The 20,216-nt window shown below is 42.6% G+C and overlaps 2 protein-coding genes across 11 annotated transcripts in view; one reads left to right on the forward strand and one right to left on the reverse strand.

The window, feature by feature from the left end:
• Nucleotides 1–6,576, forward strand: part of REV1 (REV1 DNA directed polymerase) — an 82,238-nt gene extending 75,662 nt beyond the window's left edge. For 7 of the 8 annotated variants that reach the window (XM_060027283.1, XM_060027285.1, XM_060027284.1 and 4 more), the window contains 9 exons: nt 29–131; nt 1,445–1,610; nt 1,844–2,049; nt 3,251–3,484; nt 4,170–4,290; nt 4,918–5,138; nt 5,246–5,402; nt 5,685–5,787; nt 6,167–6,576. In XM_060027283.1, coding sequence (XP_059883266.1) covers nt 29–131; nt 1,445–1,610; nt 1,844–2,049; nt 3,251–3,484; nt 4,170–4,290; nt 4,918–5,138; nt 5,246–5,402; nt 5,685–5,787; nt 6,167–6,278 — 1,423 coding nt within the window. In that variant the 3' untranslated portion in view covers nt 6,279–6,576. Of the gene's footprint in view, nt 1–28; nt 132–1,444; nt 1,611–1,843; nt 2,050–3,250; nt 3,485–4,169; nt 4,291–4,917; nt 5,139–5,245; nt 5,403–5,684; nt 5,788–6,166 lie in introns of those variants that run through there. The other variant, XR_009521498.1, reaches the window with a different exon arrangement.
• A 194-nt stretch (nt 6,577–6,770) lies between these two features.
• Nucleotides 6,771–20,216, reverse strand: part of EIF5B (eukaryotic translation initiation factor 5B) — a 67,554-nt gene continuing 54,108 nt past the window's right edge. For all 3 annotated transcript variants that reach the window (XM_060027292.1, XM_060027291.1, XM_060027290.1), the window contains 10 exons: nt 15,353–15,484; nt 14,757–14,939; nt 14,451–14,612; nt 13,810–13,941; nt 12,537–12,668; nt 12,353–12,429; nt 12,067–12,231; nt 10,493–10,631; nt 8,593–8,754; nt 6,771–8,271 (listed from right to left, as the gene is read on the reverse strand). In XM_060027292.1, coding sequence (XP_059883275.1) covers nt 8,164–8,271; nt 8,593–8,754; nt 10,493–10,631; nt 12,067–12,231; nt 12,353–12,429; nt 12,537–12,668; nt 13,810–13,941; nt 14,451–14,612; nt 14,757–14,939; nt 15,353–15,484 — 1,392 coding nt within the window. In that variant the 3' untranslated portion in view covers nt 6,771–8,163. The remainder of the gene's footprint in view (nt 8,272–8,592; nt 8,755–10,492; nt 10,632–12,066; nt 12,232–12,352; nt 12,430–12,536; nt 12,669–13,809; nt 13,942–14,450; nt 14,613–14,756; nt 14,940–15,352; nt 15,485–20,216) is intronic.

Consider the following 20,216-nt stretch of genomic DNA (forward strand, 5'->3'; position numbering starts at 1 on the left):
TTAAAAAAGTTAGTTCTATCACTTACAGGACTGTGACTCTTGACCAGGCAACGGATAGTGCAAAAATAATTGGAAGGGCTGCACTAAACATGTTTCATACAATGAAACTCAACATATCGGACATGAGAGGGGTGAGTAGTAACATATTAAAACAGGCTTTTCTGTAATGTTTTTCTTATTTGAGGGTTGATTGGAGGGTGGTCGTGGTGCCGTTCAGGGGGTTTATATGCAGCTTTTGCAGCTCCACTGATGAAATGTAAGAGAAACTGAAAAACGACTTTCTCATCTGAGCTGGTCTCCTTATTTAAGAATTCACATTTGTTCTGAAATCTGTTTTCTGCTTAGAATAGTAAGTATCATATCTTGAATTTTTATAGTGCCTTTCTTTTGAACAACCAAAGACCTATCTTAACATGCGTTATTTGCTTCCTGCTCTGGTTCCCGCAGAAGGAGACGGGGCTGGAGGGAGTGTGAAGCTGCAAATGTTTCTTGACCTTTAAGGTTCTTTTTCATCAGAAGTTTGTTCTGATGTCTGATAAACGATGATCTAGAAGGGAGAGTTTACCATGGGCACGTGAGGATGCATGATCAGTGAGAGGGCATCAAAAATGTGAAAGCCTTCATTTTCTTAAAGATTAACCTTTGTAGGTTGTGTGTGAGTAAAGGATGGTTACTCGCTTGGTATGGGTGTTGTGGAAGGATTAAAAAGTCACTAAGCCGGGCTTCCCTGGTGGCGCAGTGGTTGAGAGTCCGCCTGCTGTTGCAGGGGACACGGTCCGGGAAGATCCCACATGCCGCGGGGCGGCTGGGCCCGTGGGCCATGGCCGCTGAGCCTGTGCGTCCGGAGCCTGTGCTCTGCAACGGGAGAGGCCCGTGTACCGCAAAAAAAAAAAAAAAAAGTCACTAAGCCAACAGTGATGATCCTCCTCCCTGGAGTACTGTCATGGGCAGGGGGCGGTGCTTATCTGTGCGGATACCTGCCGCGTACCCACTGCCCACCCTACCCCCACTCCCGGTTTTTACTGACAAAAATGATAGGTAAAGTAAGGTTGCAAGTAGACTGTCCCATGGTTAAATTTTGTTCAAGTTTTATTTTAAAAACTTAATTGGGACTTCCCTGGCGGTCCAGTGGTTAGGACTTGGCGTTTTCACTGCCGTGGGCCCGGGTCCAATCCCTGGTCAGGGAACTAAGAGCCCACAGGCCGCACGGCGTGGCCAAAAATAAACAAACACAAAAACTCAATTGATGAGAACTTCAGTGGGTACAGTATTCCACTTTTTTGGAGTTCCTGATTTTGAAGAGATAATGTTTGGGTAGATTAGATACTCTAAAATTGAGAGTAGCTAGTATAGGTAGTATAGAAGTTGTTTTTGTAATAAATTGTATAAAAGGCTGTTTGAATTTAACTTTTTTTCCTAGAAGCCTACTTTATTCTGGTTCTAGGTTGGGATTCATGTGAATCAGTTGGTTCCGACTAATCCAAACCCCTCTGCATGTCCCAGTCGCCCGGCAGTTCAGTCAAGCCACTGTCCTGGTGGGTCACACTCTGTCCTTGACCTCCTCCAAGTTCAGAAAGCTAAGAAGCCTACGGAAGAGGAGCACAAGGAAGGTCAGTGCTCGTCAGCGTGGTTCTCGTTTGGAGCTTATACCGTCCGGAGTGGGAAGTTAGTGTACAGGTCGTCCAGCCTTGCTGCCTGTGACTCTCAGAAACACCCTGACATTCTGAATTATGATGAATCAGTAATAAAGCCTTATCTGTAATGGATTAAAGTGCACCCTTCCTCCCCTCCCTCCCTCCCCCTCAGCGAAGAGGCTATTTTACATCATTTCCTGTGTTTTCAGTATTTCTGGCTGCTATGGATCTGGAAGTTTCATCTGCCTCTAGAACTTGCACTTTCTTGCCATCTCTGTCTTCACATCTGACATCAAGTGTCAGTCCTGTTACTACTAGCAAAGCCGAGTCCTCAGGGAAATGGAATGGTCTACATTCTCCCATCAGTTTAAAATCAAGACTTAACCTGAGTATAGAGGTCCCATCACCTTCCCAGGTATGTATTTATAGTTGTAAATATGATGTCAGTACAAAAGTAGTTTTACAGTAGGAATGATGTTTTTAAGTTATCAGTACAGCCAAGAAAGGGAGAAAGGGCAGCTTGACAGGGTGGATCATGGTGTTAGTTCCAAATGGGAAACAAGTTCAGGGCAAGATTGTGCTTTTGCAAAGATTTGCGACTCTCGCGGGTTGTAAAACATGGATGAGAAAGCCCGTTCTGTGAACTGCCACTGTCGGCAGCCTCTGGACCTCCCTCTCACAGTTGTGATCACATGGACACAGCTCTGGTCAACAGCACGGCTTTGCTGCTCATTAGTAGAGGCCTTTTGTCAAAGGTTTCTCTTGCATGATTTGCAAACAGTTCTCTGTATAGGGTAAATGATTTTCCTAACACCAGCTATTAATTCCATTGGTGTGGTCTGTAAACGTGGTATGCTGTTGGCATTTTTGCTTCTTGGAAACTTTACATAGCACTTTAAGCTCTGTTGGGAAAATCAGTTTTCTCTGTTCCCCTAAGTGGTGGGATGTGCTGGCTGTGAGGCCAGGGAAAGGGGCGATTGAGAAATGCTTGCACTAGGTCCCTGGTGCTGGCGAGCTACCCCAAAATGGTGGCTCCTAGCGAGGTAAGACTGGCCTACCGGCGTATGGTAATTGCTTGTTTTCAAAGGGATGGATGGGCAGAGGATTCTAGTGTGTAGGCTGGAGAGTTGAGCTTCTAGAATCCCTTTTTCCTAGCTTGCTGCTCAGACGAATATAATTTATATTTGGGGGCAGACAGTCTCCTGTCTGAAAGGTAAATAAGCCTCTGACCCAGGACTCTTGACCTCATCCCAGAAATGGACATGCACCTTAGGCACTGGCCGCTTCCCCTGGGCAAAGTTTAAGATTTGAGCTTGACAAGGGCCCGCCTGTCTGTCTGTCTGTTCCTGTGCAGGAGGTTCAGTGAGGAGACATGGCTGAGCTGACCCTGGGGTACCGGCCAGGGGCCTGCCCTTGTCATCTCGAGTCCACACATGACCAGCCAGGCATCAGTGGCAAAAGACCAAGATGTTTCAAAAACGTGCTGGTTTGGGGGTGGCTCTCCTAGCTTGATGATCTGCACCTTGTGTTCACTATCCATGATGTTGCAATGGAAAGGAAGGTGGGGCATGAACTCTGGAAATGCATCATCTCAGCATCTGTCTGGTGTCTTACAGCTAGATCAGTCTGTCTTGGAAGCGCTTCCACCTGATCTCCGGGAGCAGGTGGAGCAAGTGTGTGCTGCGCAGCAGGGGCAGCCGCCTGGCGACAGGAGGAGAGAGCCCGTAAACGGCTACAGCACAGGGGTGTTGCCACAGCCAGCTGGGACAGTGTTGTTACAAATACCGGAACCTCAAGAATCTAACAGCGATGGGGGAATTAATGTAATAGCCCTTCCAGCATTTTCACAGGTGAATTGAATTGAGGCCCTTCTACCATAGCGTGAATATCCTCGGCCATCTGGCTCCCAGCTCAGGGCACTTCTCTTTTCCTTTTCTCCTTTGCCCCTTAACCTCCCAGTGGCTGACTCCGTCCCTTGGGGGAGGAGGGATGGCCTGTCTCCGCATCACCTGCGGGACACAAACTGACAGAGCAGCCAAGTATGGACAACAGAGGGCAGAGAAGAGGGAGGCTATGGGGTGTGGGCGCTCACAGCTTCCACCCCAAAGACAGAAACACTCTGTTTCATTGGCCTGAGAAGACCCCGGGCCACACTCAAGTGCCAGGGTGAAGATGTGTAACCGTACACTAGGGACAGTAACACAATCAGAGTTTGATGTTTAAGAAAAACATGACATGTGCACCTGTTTTCTTGCGTTTTGCTTCTCATTTCCTACTAGTGCTTCTTGCCCTGGTTGTTCTGCACAGTGTTTTTGTTTTGTTTTTTTAATTAAGTCAATTCACATTCAAAGCTGTATTCCTTATTCTCACCCTATAACCTTGTGAGGATTATTTATGAGCTTTGACACTGAGGACCTAATTCATACAGATCAGAAAAGTATGATTTGAAATAAAGTCTATTTTGTGAAAAATATAAACCAGCCGCCTATATAGAGTCAGCTCAGGTTTGACTTTGAACTTTCTCTTTTCCACCAGGTGGACCCTGAGGTGTTTGCGGCCCTTCCAGCAGAGCTTCAGAAGGAGCTGAAAGCAGCCTACGATCAAAGACAAAGGCAGGGAGAAAACACCCTTCACCCGCAGCAGGCCAGCACATCCGGTAAGCTTTGCAAGTGACACGTAACAGAAGTGAAGATGTGAGACATGAAACTGTTGTTTGATTGTTGTAGTATATATATATATGATGGCCCAAGTCTTTAAGCTGTTAGTCATGTTCAGTGCTCTTCACATCAGGGGAACGGAACTAGTACGCAGTACAGGTTAAGTGCTGTCAAGAGTCCTAGGTGGATTTGTATCTGTAGCTTCTTGACTTAAAAGTCTGAACAAGCTATTACCCAGGAATCTTTTGAATTGATTATCTGTCAAGCCAGTTGTCCTTTGAGACCGATCCTTCAGAGGATGTAGGTTTAAAGCCCAGAATGTGAAGATGGTTTCTGAACGTGCGTCACAAATACCACATTTAGAATGAAAACAGAATACTGCCCTGCTGAACTGCTGGAAGGAATTCGCCTGTGAGTTTTCATTGACTGCTGCGAGCCCCGTATAGACTAGCAGGTCCCAAATGTCACCAATAAGTGGCTGAGCAACCCTAGGAAATGCGGGGCCACCTCAGGGAGGCCTGTGCTGTGTGCATGCGTGTGTTCAGGGCTGCTCTTGGGAGGAGGAAGGGGCCCGTGCTGCTCCCCAGGCATGTTGTGTTGAGGATCTTATGTCCATCTTCTTTTAGTGCCAAAGAACCCGCTACTGCAGTTAAAACCAGCAGCGGTGAAAGAAAAGAAAAGAAACAAGAAAAAAAGCTCCATCAGTCCCCCCAGAAAGATTCAGAGCCCTTTGAAAAATGTGCTGCTTAACAGTCCTGCAAAAACTCTGCCAGGGGCCTGTGGCAGTCCCCAGAAGTTAGTCGATGGATTTCTAAAACATGAAGGTCCTGCCTCTGAGAAACCTCTGGTAATTTCTTTCATGCTTTTTAAACTTTGACCTTCTCCTTCCATCGGATGTTTATGTACTCGATGTTATGTAAATATAGCACTTTCTATTATTTGTTTTCTTAACAGGGAGAACTCTCTGCTTCCACTTCAGGTGTTGCTGGCCTTTCTGGTTTGCAGCCTGAGCCGTCTGCGTGTGTTAGACCCCCAGCACCCAACCTAGCTGGAGCTGTGGAATTCAGTGATGTGAAGACCTTGCTCAGAGAATGGATAACTACCATTTCAGGTTGGCCTGGCTGGTACTGAGATGTGATGTCCTATGACTACAGAACATGAACTCAGCTCTGTAGAGGAACTATTTTCCTAAATCGAATGAGCGTAAACCAGCCCCCCCCCCCAACCTTCTGACCTCTGTGGGCGGCTCGGAAAGGTTCCTTACCACAGCCCACTCGTGTGGCAGCTCTGAGTCACTATCGTAGCACATAGTTTCCTTGGTCCCTGCAGATCGCTGCGCTTTCTCCTTCAAAAGCATAAGTTGGTCCTCATTTGAGATTTCTCCCCTCTCTAGATCCAATGGAAGAAGACATTCTGCAAGTTGTGAAATACTGCACTGATCTAATAGAGGAAAAAGATTTGGAGAAACTGGACCTAGTTATAAAATACATGAAAAGGTAACTACTCGGTGCTTTACCCAAAGGGGAAAAAATTTAGACAGCATGTCTGTCACCACAGCTACTGGAGGGAGGTGATGAGCGAGCCGTACCCTTTCTGGCCATCAGTTGCGGTATGGTAACTGCTCTTCAGCATTACTGAAAAGGGAAGCCCTGTATTTTGAATGCCAGAGAAAGAGGTGCCGTAATATTGACTGGGGAGCATAAAATGGTCGAAACGACGAGATTGCTCCTCCTCGCAAGGTTTATAGAGTTTAAACCATAGAAGTACGTTTTTGAGTGTATTTATATAGAGACGTTAAAACCCTTAAACATACATGTTAAACAGATTCTTGAAGGAATGGGTCTTTCCTGATCGCTTGTCTCTCCTCACCTGCAGGCTGATGCAGCAGTCGGTGGAGTCGGTTTGGAATATGGCATTTGACTTTATTCTAGACAATGTTCAGGTGGTTTTACAGCAAACCTACGGAAGCACACTGAAAGTTACATGAACGTTACCAGGGAGCCTGCTGCTCTCCGCTAGCTGTGCCATAAGTGCTTGTGAGGTATTTGCAAAGTGCATGATAGTAACGCTCTGAGTTTTATAATTTTAAATTTCTTTTTAAGCCACGTGTTTTTGTACATTTCTTTTCAATAAGTGCCAAATTTGTCAGTATTGCATGTAAATAACTGTGTTAATTCTTTTACTGTAGCATAGATTCTGTTTACAAAATGTTTGTTTATAAAGTTTTATGGATTTTTACAGTGAAGTGTTTACAGTTGTTTAATAAAGAACTGTATGTATATTTTGTACAGGCTCCTTTTTGTGAATCCTTTAGGAAGCAAATCCTGAACTATTACGGCTGGACCGTTACACGCTTCATGCTAAGCTTTGAAATGCCTGAGGGGGCCCAGACTGGTGTTCTACTTGTTCCAAGCAAGGGTAAAGAAAGCTTCCAAATACTCTGATCACGCCTGACCCAAAGCATGAACACAGGAACATGTTAAGAAAATCTTCTTTACTTCTTCCAAGTGGAGGAATTTACATATTTTTGAATTAGAACACACACACAATTGAAGATTAAGTTTTTCCTGGGAAAAATTATGTCCCCCAGATGGTTTAGAGTTTTGTCTTTGCCTCTACTGGCCCTTGAGAAACTTCAATCATAATGAAGAATGGTCCAGATTTTCAAATGTATATAAAAGTATTTTTCTATGCTATATGTTATGCCATAACACTTTAAAAATAGTTTATAATTCTATGCCAGTGAATACTCAGGAACATTTTCTTCCAACACCCCACACTGACTTCATTCAACACTGTGCTATAAATAGGTAGTCAGATATTAGGGATCTGCCAGAAGAATTACTCTGATGCTAACAGATCTCTTACCTCAGGGACCCACTTCCCACATTCTTCAGGAAAACCATAAGAAACTAGCTTCAATCAATCAGACTAATATGAAGAAACCACTATGATGCCTCTGTAACAACTCAGTGTTTACACTAAGTCCAAACAGGTAATCAACACCCTATTGATTGTCTCATCAGAAAATGTATGCATGATGGAATTTGCTAGGACAAAATAGACCAAGATGGAGGTATAAGAATTCCTAATGTTAACATGTGCTGGTACACAAGGTATGATAGTTAATAAAAATAGTTTGAGAGAACGAGCTGCACGGGGATGGAGACTCGCAGAAGAGCAGCTACGCTGACATGAAGCCTAGCAGAGCTCGCGGGTCAACGTCTGGGTTCTTTATTGGAGTTCAGAACTGTGCTGATTACAGTGGACTCTCACGACCACACAAGCAGTAAGTAGCAGCCAGTTTTGCTTTACACCGTGGTTTCACACAAAGCAGATAAATACCAGAACGCCTAATCTTCTATCTTAAAAAATTCCTAAGGGCATATGGCAGAAGAACGCATGGGGGGAAAGAAAAAAAAACCACCACTGTGGGAAGGGTATGCATAAATAAGTATTTCTTACCTCAAAAAAGTCCCAAGTATCAGAAAATCTGCAGAAGCTTGGTTAATCAAATACTGCAGTACTGATTTAATCAGTATAAAATTGAAAGAGCTTTAGATCTGTAATAAAAATCCAAATTTGGGGAAGGGCAACCTTTAAAACAGCAGCCAGTAGAGGAGGACTGGGAAAGGCGTGGACGAGTGCGCAGGCACGCCGGAGCTGTGGGGACGTGTAATCGACCACTGTCAAACCAGTGTAAGTTTCTTGGTTTCTCATGGAAAACATCTTATACGCCTATTTTTTTTCCTTCTATGCTTAATTAGTTCATCAGTTTTCAGATAGGTCCATTCCATTTTTTGCCTTGTTTTTCTTGGTAGTATTACAACATCATTTTGCATTTATTCCAATTCCTGACCCGTGTGGAAAAATTAGATGATTTCAAATACTTTCTTCAGCTCCACAATAAGCTGCCAGTCACTCTTCTGCATCTCGTCTCTGAACCAGTCTTTGAGGGCGTCGATGGACTGCCTGCTGATCTGTAAGGCCCAAGGCACACAGTGAACAAAACAATGTAACAAGTGCCAAAGAGGAGCATGTGGCCCCGGAGTTTGTTACCAGATCCTGCTCATCACAGATGGAAAGCTCAGGCAGAAACTGCCAGAGCCTGCCTGCCTCTATTTTCTGGGAGCAGAATGCCAGCACATCTGTTTGCTGGGGATCCGGCCTAGAGTCCTAGCGGGCACTCTGTCAGGAGGCCAGGCTACAGGCCAAGCCCTCAGCTCCTGAGTAAAGGCCATCAGAAGAGCCGACGGCCCCCTTTCTTAAAAGGGGCCACTTTTGCTGAGTGAGATACTTACCTTACTGACGATAATATCTGTAGCTTCAAAATGTCTTCCGTACATTTTGGGAGATTCACCAGGGATGGGTTCTATTTTGACACAGACTTCCTGTCCTTTTTTTGCAACATCCACTTGTTTATGGTTTACTTCAATACTTGTTACTATTCCAATGTCAACAAACTGTAAAGTAATAACAGAAACTACGATGTGGGCAGAGGAATCGTGGCAGTCACAGGCGCCCAAACTGGACAACTGATGTAACTGGAGCGAATGAGCCAGCTGCAGAGCCTGGGCCCTGTGCCCCTCTATCACCTTGGTCTCTGGGTCTCTCCGCAGTGTGATTTTTCTCACTGGAGAACTGGGGGTGATACCACCCCACCCCGTCTGCCTTCACAAGATGGCTGTGAGGACAAAAGGAGGTCGCTCGTGTGCTTTGGGACACGTGGAAAGTGCTCTGTCCATCCGACGTGTTTCCACCCTGCCCTTCCACATGACAGCTCCCAGAGTAAGAGAGGCCAGCAGGCACACAAGTTCTGAGTCAGAAATGAGCTTGGGGTGATGGGGATGCAGGCAGAGAGGCAGGGACCCGTTGTGTGGGCCCCGGCGGCCATGCTGAGAACTCTGCTGCTCATTCTGAGGATGCGACCTGACCTCAGTCACAGTCTGGGGAAGGCAACAACAACAACATCCCACTCTGCTGCCTGGGCAGCGAGAGTAAAAACAGGTAGCCTGGTTTGGCCGAAGCCACACAGGCGATCACTGCTGTCAGTAAGTGTCCTAGCTTAGCCACTGGCAGAGAAGCATGACTCCTAGAAGCAGTGAGTCACAGCACTCGGAGGACGTCAGGTGCCGTCTCCCACTAAAGGAACCAAGTCTGGGGCAGGGAAAGTCCTAGATGAGCCTGGAGCACCTTACTGCACCACAAAGGAAGAAAGGGCCCCAAGTGCTATGTGCAAGGACACAAGGCAGCTTGAACGGGCTCCCAGTGACCAAACGCTGGATAACGGGGGTCTCAAAAAAAACCCGGCGTGTTTCAGATACCTAATGAAAAGGCCGGGGTGGGGGATGGTTCTTTACAGAAGCGTGTGGGAAGGGGGATCACAATACTGCCACCATCCATGTCATAACTACTCAGGCGAGGACTGTCAATGGTGGTTAAAGCCGCTGGGAAGCTCACAGGGACTCTCAGTGCTCCAGGTGACTGAGTCAGTACAGCGGGCGAGGATCTGTCTCTGATGGCGATGCTGAGCTGACAGCACCTTCTCTGATCACCCAAGTTTGCACTGCGACAGTGACAACCCGTGTGACAATTCAGAGGCACGCAGGAGCACCTGTGTGCACAGTATCCTTCCCAATCATTCTAACTTGCATCTAGTCACAAGGGAACAACCAGACAAATCCAAGCTGAGAAATCATCTGTGGAACTGCTGTTCTGGACTCTTCTTTAAAAAGAATGGCAGACCGTTCATCACTGAGACTAAAACACTAATAACCAAATGCAGTGCACCTCGAAGGAGCCCTGGGCCAGGTCAGCAAGCAGCGTTACTAAAGACATTTGGGACAATTGGTAAAAAGTGAATGTGAACTGTGAACTACAGGATTTTATGGAATTAATGTTATTTTCTCTTAGCTATGATGCTAGAGGAAAGACATGCGTGTCCATTATACTGTTTTTTAAGCTTTCCCCAGACTCAAAACACCAAAAACTTTTGAAGGGCAATAATTCTGCAACTTTCATTACCTGAAGCACTGACACCAGGTGCTTGAGAATCAACACTGATTAAGGAACACTGATACTGAATTTGTATAAATTACAGGAGGTGACAAGCTCTCCTTGATTTCAGTTTTTTATCACTCTTGACTCCCAGAACTGCTTTAAGAGATGACACACTTTCTAAAAAGTACAACCAGAACTTACATTTTTGCTAGGCACGCACATGGGTGTCCCCTGCTTCACCTGGCCTGCTTCCACAGTCACGCCCATCACTATCGGATCTCGAGAATTGAAAATAAACTGAGGCAGAATTTTTATCTTGCAGGGAAATACTGCTATGTGTCTAAAAGGAAAAAAGAAAACCCAAGAATTTTTAAGCTTACAAAATCACTTCGAAGCATAAAAAAGCAAATGCAGGTGAATATGAGGCTTCTTCTCCCCTCAGCTGAGGGCAGCAGGAAGGCCACACATCGGCGCTTGGGGTCCCTAGGGTGCTGCATCGTCTCTTCATCCTCCTCCCTCCCCTCAAAGCAGCTGCATCACAGGAGCACGTTGGGCCCAGACCAAAGGCTGAGCCCCGCCCCTGAAGATGGAGCTTGAGTGCCTCGGTGGAATCCACCATCAGGTGTGTCCTGGGGCCCGTGTGAGGCCTATTCTGAGGACCACACTGGTATCAAACCACATCCTCCTTTTCTCTACCACGTTCCCAAATCAGTTGATCCAAAAGGACACTATTTCTGTGCTTATGAAGCATATGCTTAGAATGCTTTAATGGTTTGTAGCATTTTCTTAATCGAACTTCAGTCTTTCCCCTTCAGGTTTCATGATCTAAAGTGAGCACACCTCAATCTAAATCCCAGTATTTACCAGTCTGCTTTTAAAATGCACCTCAGACTGAGCCGTCCCTCCCTCTGGTCACGCTGGTCTGAGCCTCCACCACGTCCTGCCTGGACTACGGGGGCCTCCTGACAGGCTCTAACCAGCAGCCCCCTAAACCCCGCCTGTGGCCTACGGGGTCCTACAGGGTATGGGTGCTGCCAGCTTCTCTACCGCAGCTCCTGCCACCCTCCCCGAGGGTCACTGTGGCTGCCTCCACCTCTGAACACGGCCCTGCTGGCCGGCGTTGTCCTTCCACCTGACACCTCCCGGGTGTCTGGGCGGCTCGCTTCACTCTCCCCAGCTGAGCTGCCTCCCCACCACACTATTAACCACAGCTCTCCTCGCCTTATCTAGGCCCTGCCCTGCTTCATCCTGCGCTTATCCCAACTTCTCATGTGTTCTTCACTTGTCTTCCCCTAAGCTCCGAGAGGCAGGGACCTGGTCAGGTCCATTGACAAGGGCTCCCCAGCACCACAGGCTCTGTCAGGTTTGCTCGAGGAATGACACCTGCCAAGGAATGCCTCGCCTCCTTTCTCTTTCTAATTTTCCACACTCTCACGGTGTTACCTCCATTCCATGCAACCCCAGATGAGGAACTCCAGCAAGATAAAGTCCCCAGATGTAGCAACTACTCACCCATTAACGCAACCTAGGTCTGCCAAGTTAAAGAAAATTAAAAACTAAGCAGAAATGTTACAGAGAGGATTCGTTCACACACTGCTGGAGTGTCTCAGGTGGGCCAAATCTGTGGCGTATAACACACCACCTGAGGATGCAGCTTCCGGGAGACGAGCGAGTGCCATGCTTCTGTTGTCTACACACCTGGCTGGTATTTGGAAATCCTCAAATAATCAACTTTATTACCAAAGATCCAAAGTAGGTAAAAATCACCAACTTACTTAAATTCTTCTTGTTTCTGTTTCTTGTAGTCTTGTCTATATTTCGTAAAGGCATCAAATAAATGATAAATAATTTCTGCACTAAAAATTCTAACTCCTAAACCGTCAGCCATTTCTTGCGCATCCCGTTCAATTCTCACATCAAAGGCCAAAATTACTGCATACCTAAAAGGTTAAAACACATCAAAGATCATTCAATGAAACACAGACCATGTCATAACAGTTCTACTAAAATAAAATAGATAGGCGACATAAAAGCCTTTACAGCAGAAGAGAAATTACTTACTGAGGATCATGTTCCAACATCACCGAAGCCTTCATAACATCTTTTTTATGGACTGGACCAATGTTAATTCCTGCATACTGTAAAAAGGGAGTTTCCTAGTTTAACTGCCTGTGTTGGGTAACAGGAACAGCGCCATAAACTATGCCGACCACTGACTCTCGTGGAGTCGGGTACCATTACTTACGGGCACTTCTGATGTTTTCAGAAATTCAAGTAGAGCTTCCAAAGATCCCAGTGTAGATGCCTGGACATAGACTCCTTTCTCTTCTAATTTGATAGCATTTAGTGTCTGCTTTAACTCATGGATCAGTTCATCCTTGAAAAAAGATTACATTTGACAAGGTTATAAATACACCTCTATCTCAGCAGCCTAGAATTAAACTGTTCCTGTTTTTGATTAGGTGTTCATCTGAAAATAAGAAACCAAGGCTTAGGACGGGCAAGGCATGGCAGAACCTGTACGGGAAAGGAAGGAGAGATTTGGCGGCCATAACTGAGCTGTATCCCACTTCACCTCTGTCTATGTTAGGTTTACTAATGTCGAAATATGTTTAACCTCTGCACCACTTGGCAGAGTAGATGGGTGAATGAAATGACGTGATAAATAAGAATCTTCTAAATTTAAATAGTACTACATGAATGTAATATGTTACAGTAGCCCAAAGGTATTTAATGATGAAATACCCTAATCTCAGCAGCCCTTTACTCCATCATCACTCCTTTGAAGGTGAAGAGATTTTGACCAGAAATAAGTAAAACAACCATGTCGATGCCATTAAAGATGTACAAGTCCACCCATACTCAAGACTGGCCACAGGGATGCCTGCCCTGTTCTCATAGGCCCTAAGGGGGCCGATTCCCTGGCGACAGTGACTGGGTGCTGCCTAAAGAATAATGGTCCCAGCATAGGACAAGAGCCATGTGCTGGGAACAGTGGTATCTTCTCTTTGGCAAGAGAATAAATATGTCTCAATGTTTGCTTTTGTGAAACTCCGCTGGGCTCATGTGTGCCATCTGTTCCTGAAAATAGGCAAACAGGCTTTAAAATGACTCCTAAAACCTAGTAAGAGATTATTTTAGTTCCATCTATATAGCTGAGTATCTTTAAAAAAAAAAAAAAGGAATAAACTTCTTCTAGCTTCTGGTTCATTTTTTATTTAAAATGTTCTAACTTGAATATATATAAATTATCATTTATTCATTGATTTCAGGGTTAATTTCTATCATTTCTTTCTACTTACATTTGTCTTCATTGTTCTTTTTCCAGTTTCTTAAGATGCTAATTCATGATTATACAAAGTGAAATAATTTAAAAGCATCAACTGTTTGTTAAGAGACCACCAGGTAAGTCTTCACAAAGACAAAGATGCCCATTTTATTCATCATTCTTAGCGTGTGCTCTACTGACACAAGGTACAACTCAAAACAGCTTTGGAGGAAAAAATAAAATAACTTACTTTAAGAACTGGGATTTCATCTTCTTTATAAGCCACGAGGAGGGGTAAACCAGCCAATGTTTTTTCCAGGTCTTTTCCAAGAATCTTTACCCCCTGAGCTGCTTCTACTTCTTTATGCTTTTCATATTGGTTCTACAGAGATCAAAACATTTGTTATCACGTTTATTTGAAAAGTGGTTAGTGGTAGAAGACAATGTAAGACGATACTGTCATGACCTTGGGACAGGGCAAGATTTCTTTAAACTAGATACAAAAAGCAGTAAGTGCAAATGGAAGACTGATAAATTCAACATTAAAGTTAAATAATTCTGTTTCTCAAGCTACTACAGAATGAGTAAAAAGACAAGTCACAGAACAGAAGGTGCATACAAACCAGTAACATACTAGTAACTAGCTACCAGTGTAGAACGAAAACAATGTACTTTTGATTTTTATGAGAAACTTAGTTGGTAAACAAGGACTTTCACACATCTCTACTCTGATGGATGGTCCCTCCTGTATGAAGACACCTAAAATAAAACCAGTGAAGGGTGTGTGTTGTGTATTAAGCCAGGTGGCTCTTGAAGTGAGGAAACAACCTCAGTAGAATTTTTAAACACTGTGCAAGTCCACACATGCCAACGCTTACCACCCTGACTTACCTTTACTCTTAACTCCTTCATAGGAGGAGGTAATAGGAGGCCTCGAATCTGAGTGACAATGGGCCCTTCTACTCCAGGAACAATAATTGTATCTCCTTCCTTCAAACGCCCGTTGATCAATATTACATCTATAGTGGTGCCCATCCCTGGGAGAGCCTTAACCTAAGAGACATTTATTGCAAAGGGAGTGAAATATAGGCTACAATGCACCATGTTGAGATTAAATCTAAATTAGTGGACATCCCCACCCAAGAACCCTATTTGGGGGTTGGTGGGGGGAGGAATAAACTGAAAAGCTGACAGTACCTCCATCACCTGTGCTCTCAGCTCTTCACAGTGTGCAAGTCTCTTATTCAACATGGTCTGAGTTAACTCGACAAGAAGGTAGATCAGACTTCCCATGCCATCACCAGTATGTGCAGAGGTAGGTACCAAGGACACAAAAGTGCGGGGATCTTTATTCTCATAAAACAAAGCTGCGTTCAACCCCTAGAGACATAAAAAGCAAAGTCATTCCCACAGGCCGAGTGGTGGAAGGAGGTCTCCAGAACAGAAATGACTAACTAGAAGCTGGATGAATAATGGCTCTTCATTCTGAAAAATCCTCAAAAACACTTAGATCATGTATATCCTGGAGGTATTAACCATATCGCAGAAAAGTAGTTTCTTTCCAAGTCAATTTGGTTTTTCAAAGTTAAACATTCAGACTACAAAGAGAGGTCTTGAAATAAAGATTTTAAAAGGAAAAGGGAGAAGGGAAAAGAATGAAAATGCTAATTGCCATTAATAGGGGAACAGAACCAGTATTAATGAAAATAGTGACTTAATTATAAAGACAATGTAAAAGAAGAAAAAATATTCTATGATATAGTCTCTTCGTAAAGAAGGGAAAGCTTTCTTACCTGCTGTGCAAATTCCACAATAATAGCCTTTGCTCGCTCCTCAAATTCATCTCTTGTATTCTTTTTCTGCTTCTTTAAAGTAGCAGCCACATCACAGTCGGGGCTCTTTTTCCAATCATACAACCTATCAATCTGGAAAAGTATTTTTCGTAAGAAACATCTCTAAAGCATTCACAACACTCAGGAAGTTAATTAAGGTTAATTTAAAAGCTCCAGAAAATTCCAAATGCATATCACACATATCTGGAAGAGTATTACTTTCATTGCACCAAAAGCCCCTCAGTCTGCTCAACCGCACCCCCTCTTAAATGTGAAGTGCCACACTGCCTACCAGCCTCCAGCCAGTTCATGGGAGGCTGCCATTTCCTGCAAAAGATGAAAAACTAGAATTATCCTGGGAACATTAACATATGTTGGAATTCCAAAATGGTTATGTTAAGTAGTATGCAGGAAAAAGGATTAATTACAGCCAAGTACCATCACCAGGAAAATGACATGAAAAATAATAGAAAATAATCTATTTTCCTTCACTTTTCAAAAGATGATAAATGGGTATAAAGAAGATTATTTAAGAGTAAAAACAAACAAAAAGGCATAATATATTGGCTCATTCTAGGGTGATAATATAAAAAAGCAGACCAATCTGATTGCTATCAAAAAGGAAAATCAGTAAGTAGAAATAGACCCAGAAATGACAATGATGGTATATAATTAGCATACAAGGGCCTTAAAATAGTTATTATAAATATATTCAATGACTTTAAAGGAAAAACATGTAACTTGTAGAGCTAAAAAAAAAATATATATATATAATATGAAATGAAAAAAAATAAATCACTGGATGAGCTGAAGCAAATTACATATTGCCAAAGATCAGCAACCTTGAAGATAAAGCAAATAAAAACTATCCCAACCAAAGCAGGTAGAGAAAAAAGGATGGAGAAAAGAAAAACCTTCAGTCACTATGAGACAATATTAAGAGAAGTAAAGTCCTAGAATTCTATCAAACACTTAAACAAGGAAAGAGTAAGAAAAGAGAGCAGAAAAATAACTGCACAAGTAATGACCAAGAACTTTCTAAGAAAGTCAAACTCAAGTGGGATAAATATAAAGAAAACTATTATATAATCTCACTGACAAAACTCTTAAAGAAAAAGTCTTTTTAAAAGCAATCAAAAAATCCCACATTACATACTGGGGAACAAAGAATGAGTAGAGATAAAAGCCAGAAAATGAAGATGATGAAGGAAAAAAATATTTTTTAAACCTAGAATTCTATATCAAGTAAAACTATTCAGAAAATATTTTGACCTAAATGATAAATAAAAACACAGTATGTCTAAGCAGTGCTTTTAAGCATACCTTTAAATGCTTACATTAGAAAAGAAAAAAATATCTGAAATCAAATCATCTAAGCTTCCATCTTAAGAAACTGGTAAAAGAACAATGAAGACAAATGTAAGTAGAAAGAAATGATAGAAATTAACCCTGAAATCAATGAAATACAAAACAAACTAGAGAATATCAATAAAACCAAAAGCTGGTTCTTTGAAAGACACAAATTTCTACACAAATTTCTATACTGACAAAAGTAAAAAGCCTAAATAACCTAAACTTAGCTTAAATTCCATGCTGATGGTGCTTTACTAGTGAATCCTATCAAACACGTAAAGAATAATTATCATTTCTACACAAACCCTTTCAGAAAACAGAGGAGGAAATACTTCTCAACTCATCTTAGGAGGCCATTACTCTAATAGCAAAACCAGACAAAAGATATTAAAAGAAATCTACATACCAAAATCACTCATGAAAATCTCCCCCCCAAAATTAGCAAATCAAACCCAGCAATATATGAAAAATGTATCATGACCAAGTGGAATTTGTTCCAGTAACGCAAGGTTGGTTTAACATTTAAAAAATCAATAGTAAAGAACAAATGGTGCTGGAACAACTGGACGTCCACAGGCAAAACACTGAATACAGACACAGACCTTACACCCTTCACAAAAAAATTAACTCAGAATCGATCACCTAAGTGTAAAACACCAAACTCTGAAACTCTTAGAAGATAACAGGAGAAAACCCAGATGACCTTGGCCACAGTGATGACTACGGAGATACAACACCAAAGGCATGATCCATGAAAGAACTGATGAGCTGGACTTAATTAAAATTAAAAACTTCTGTGAAAGAGAGTCAAGAGAGTGACATTACAAAGCACAGACTAGAAGAAAATATTGGCAAAAAACCACATCTGGATAAAGGAATGGTATGTAAAGTATACAAATAACTCTCAAAATTCAACAGTAAGTAAACTAAGAATCCAATTTGAAAATGGGCCAAAATACTTAACAAAAAACACCTCACCAAAAAAGATATAAAGATGGCAAATACATACATGAAAAGATGTTTCGCACCTTTTGTCACCAGGAAGATACGAATTAAAACAAGATACCACTACACACCTATCAGAATGGCCAAAATCCTAAAGCACTTACAATAGCAAATGCTGGTGAGGATGTGGAGTGACGGGAACCCTCATGCACGACCGGAGGAAATACAACATGGTGCAGCCACTTTGGAAGACAGTTTGGCAGTTTCTTACAAAACTAAACATTCTTACCATACGGCCCAGCCATCGTGCTCGTTATTTACCCAGGAGTTGAAAACTTATATGCACACAAAAGTCTACAGCAGCTTTATTCATAATTGTCAAGACTTGGAAACAACTAAGACGTCCTTCAGTGGGTGAATGGATAAATAAACAGGTTCATCTAGACAATGGGATTATCATTCAGTGCTAAAAGAAATGAACTATCAAGCCACAAAAAGACACGGAAGAAACTTTAATCCATATTACTAAGTGAAAGAAGATAATCTGAAAAGGCTACATACATACTGTAGGATTCCAACTATATGACTACTCTGGAAAGGGCAAAACTATGGAGACAGTAGAAAAATCAGTGGTTGCCAGTGGGTGGGAGGTGGGGGGATGAATAGGCAGAGCACAGAGGATTTTTAGGGCAGTGAAAAGGCTCTATAATTCTATAATGGTGGATACATATTATGATACATTTGTCCAAACCCACAGGATGCACCACACCAACAGTAAATTCTAAGGTAAACTACGGGTTCATCAATTGTAGCAAATGTACCACTTGGGTGGGTATATTGATAATGGGAAAAGCTATGAGTGTGGGGGGGGCAGGGGATATATCAGAAATCTCTGTACTTTCCCCTTAATTTCTCTGTGAATTTAAACCTGCTCTAAAAAATGACATGTTTTTTAAATAGCAACAAACTTCTCACACCCTCAACAACATGGATGAAGTCACAGAAGCATAATGTTAAATGTAAAAAGCCAGACACAAAAGAACATATTCTGTCAAATTTGATTTACATGAAGTTCAAGAAACAGGCAAAACTAACCCATGGGCACAAAATTTGGAACAGTGGTTGCTATGAGGGGCTGGGGATTGACTGGAATGGGGCATGTTGGTACTTCTCGGGTGATGCAAAGTCTGATGTCTTAATTTGGGCTGTGTAACAAGGATGTATATACATTTATCAAAACTCAATTTCACACTTAAGTTCTGTGCATTTCACTGTATATAAATTTTACCTCAATTTTAAAAATAAGGATATAGCAAATTTACAGAAAGCATAAAAATATTTATGTCACAGCTTTTCCACCTGGTAATAATAATTAACCTGTTTTGAACCCTTACTTTGATCAGATACTAGTCTTAACACTTGACATGTTTTATCGCCTCTAATTCTTACAAAAATCCAGTAATGCTCTGTTTTGCAGGCAAAAAGGGGCTAATTAAGGACCCTCTTTATACAGTTTGAAGTGCCAAAGCCAGGATATGAACCCAAGATTCAAACCCTGGAAGCCAAGCTCTTAACCACTGTCCCACTCTGCTAACTCAGAGCTCGTAGGATGTAGTTTCTCTGGAGACAATAACGAAACTAGAAAGAGCAAGTGACTAAGGTAGTGCCTGCAGAGGAAGAGCAGACTGAGATCCTGTTAGACTGTCATCTTCACTAGAAACGTTCTAGGAATGAAGAGCAAATGGAGATTTCCAAGATACAACGAAGACTGCAATCTTAGGGTCACCGTGCCTGCTTAATCCAGATTTGCCCACCACTGGCAAATCCACACTCCAGTCAGAGGTCAAAAGCATAGGCCTGTAGAGAACTCCTAAGGGAGGATGTGTCTGCGTTTGAACAAAGTAACTATAACTTTAGAAAATAAATGAAGATTCGAAAATGACCTTCATAAATTAGAGAAACTGGATTAAACACAAACAGTTAAACTCCTAGAAGAAAACAAGATTAACAAAATGAAGTGGAAGGAAATGGTCTACTAGGTGTGTACACTGTATAATAAAAGACTCGGAAACTTATAAGCTCAAACTGAATTAAAGCAACCCATGAAATCTTCTCTCTCCAAAGTTAATACAATAGTTGGAAGTAATACATGCCAAGTGCCCATTACCTACTAGGCACTCAGTAAATTCTTGTTATTGCTATTTAACAGGATTCATGACTTAGAAAAGAGAGAAAACAACCCTATCTCTGCAACTGGTACAGATCAGAGCTTAATGAGAATTGTCATCTCTCCTTTAAAAAAAAGTGACAAACTTAGAAAGGGTTCAGTTTACAAAGGTCTTCTAGTGAAGCTGTGGCTGGGAAGAAGGCTTAGTGGTCAGTCTCCTCTAGATTTGTCCAAACCCACAGAGTATACAACACCAAGAGTGAACCCCAATGAAAACGATGAACTCTGGGTGATAATGATGTGTCCAAAGGAGGTTCATCAGTTGTAACAAATGCACCTCTTTGGTGGAGGACACTGGGA

The sequence above is a fragment of the Delphinus delphis genome, chromosome 12 (assembly GCF_949987515.2).
Source record: "Delphinus delphis chromosome 12, mDelDel1.2, whole genome shotgun sequence".
NCBI classification, from domain to species: domain Eukaryota; kingdom Metazoa; phylum Chordata; class Mammalia; order Artiodactyla; family Delphinidae; genus Delphinus; species Delphinus delphis.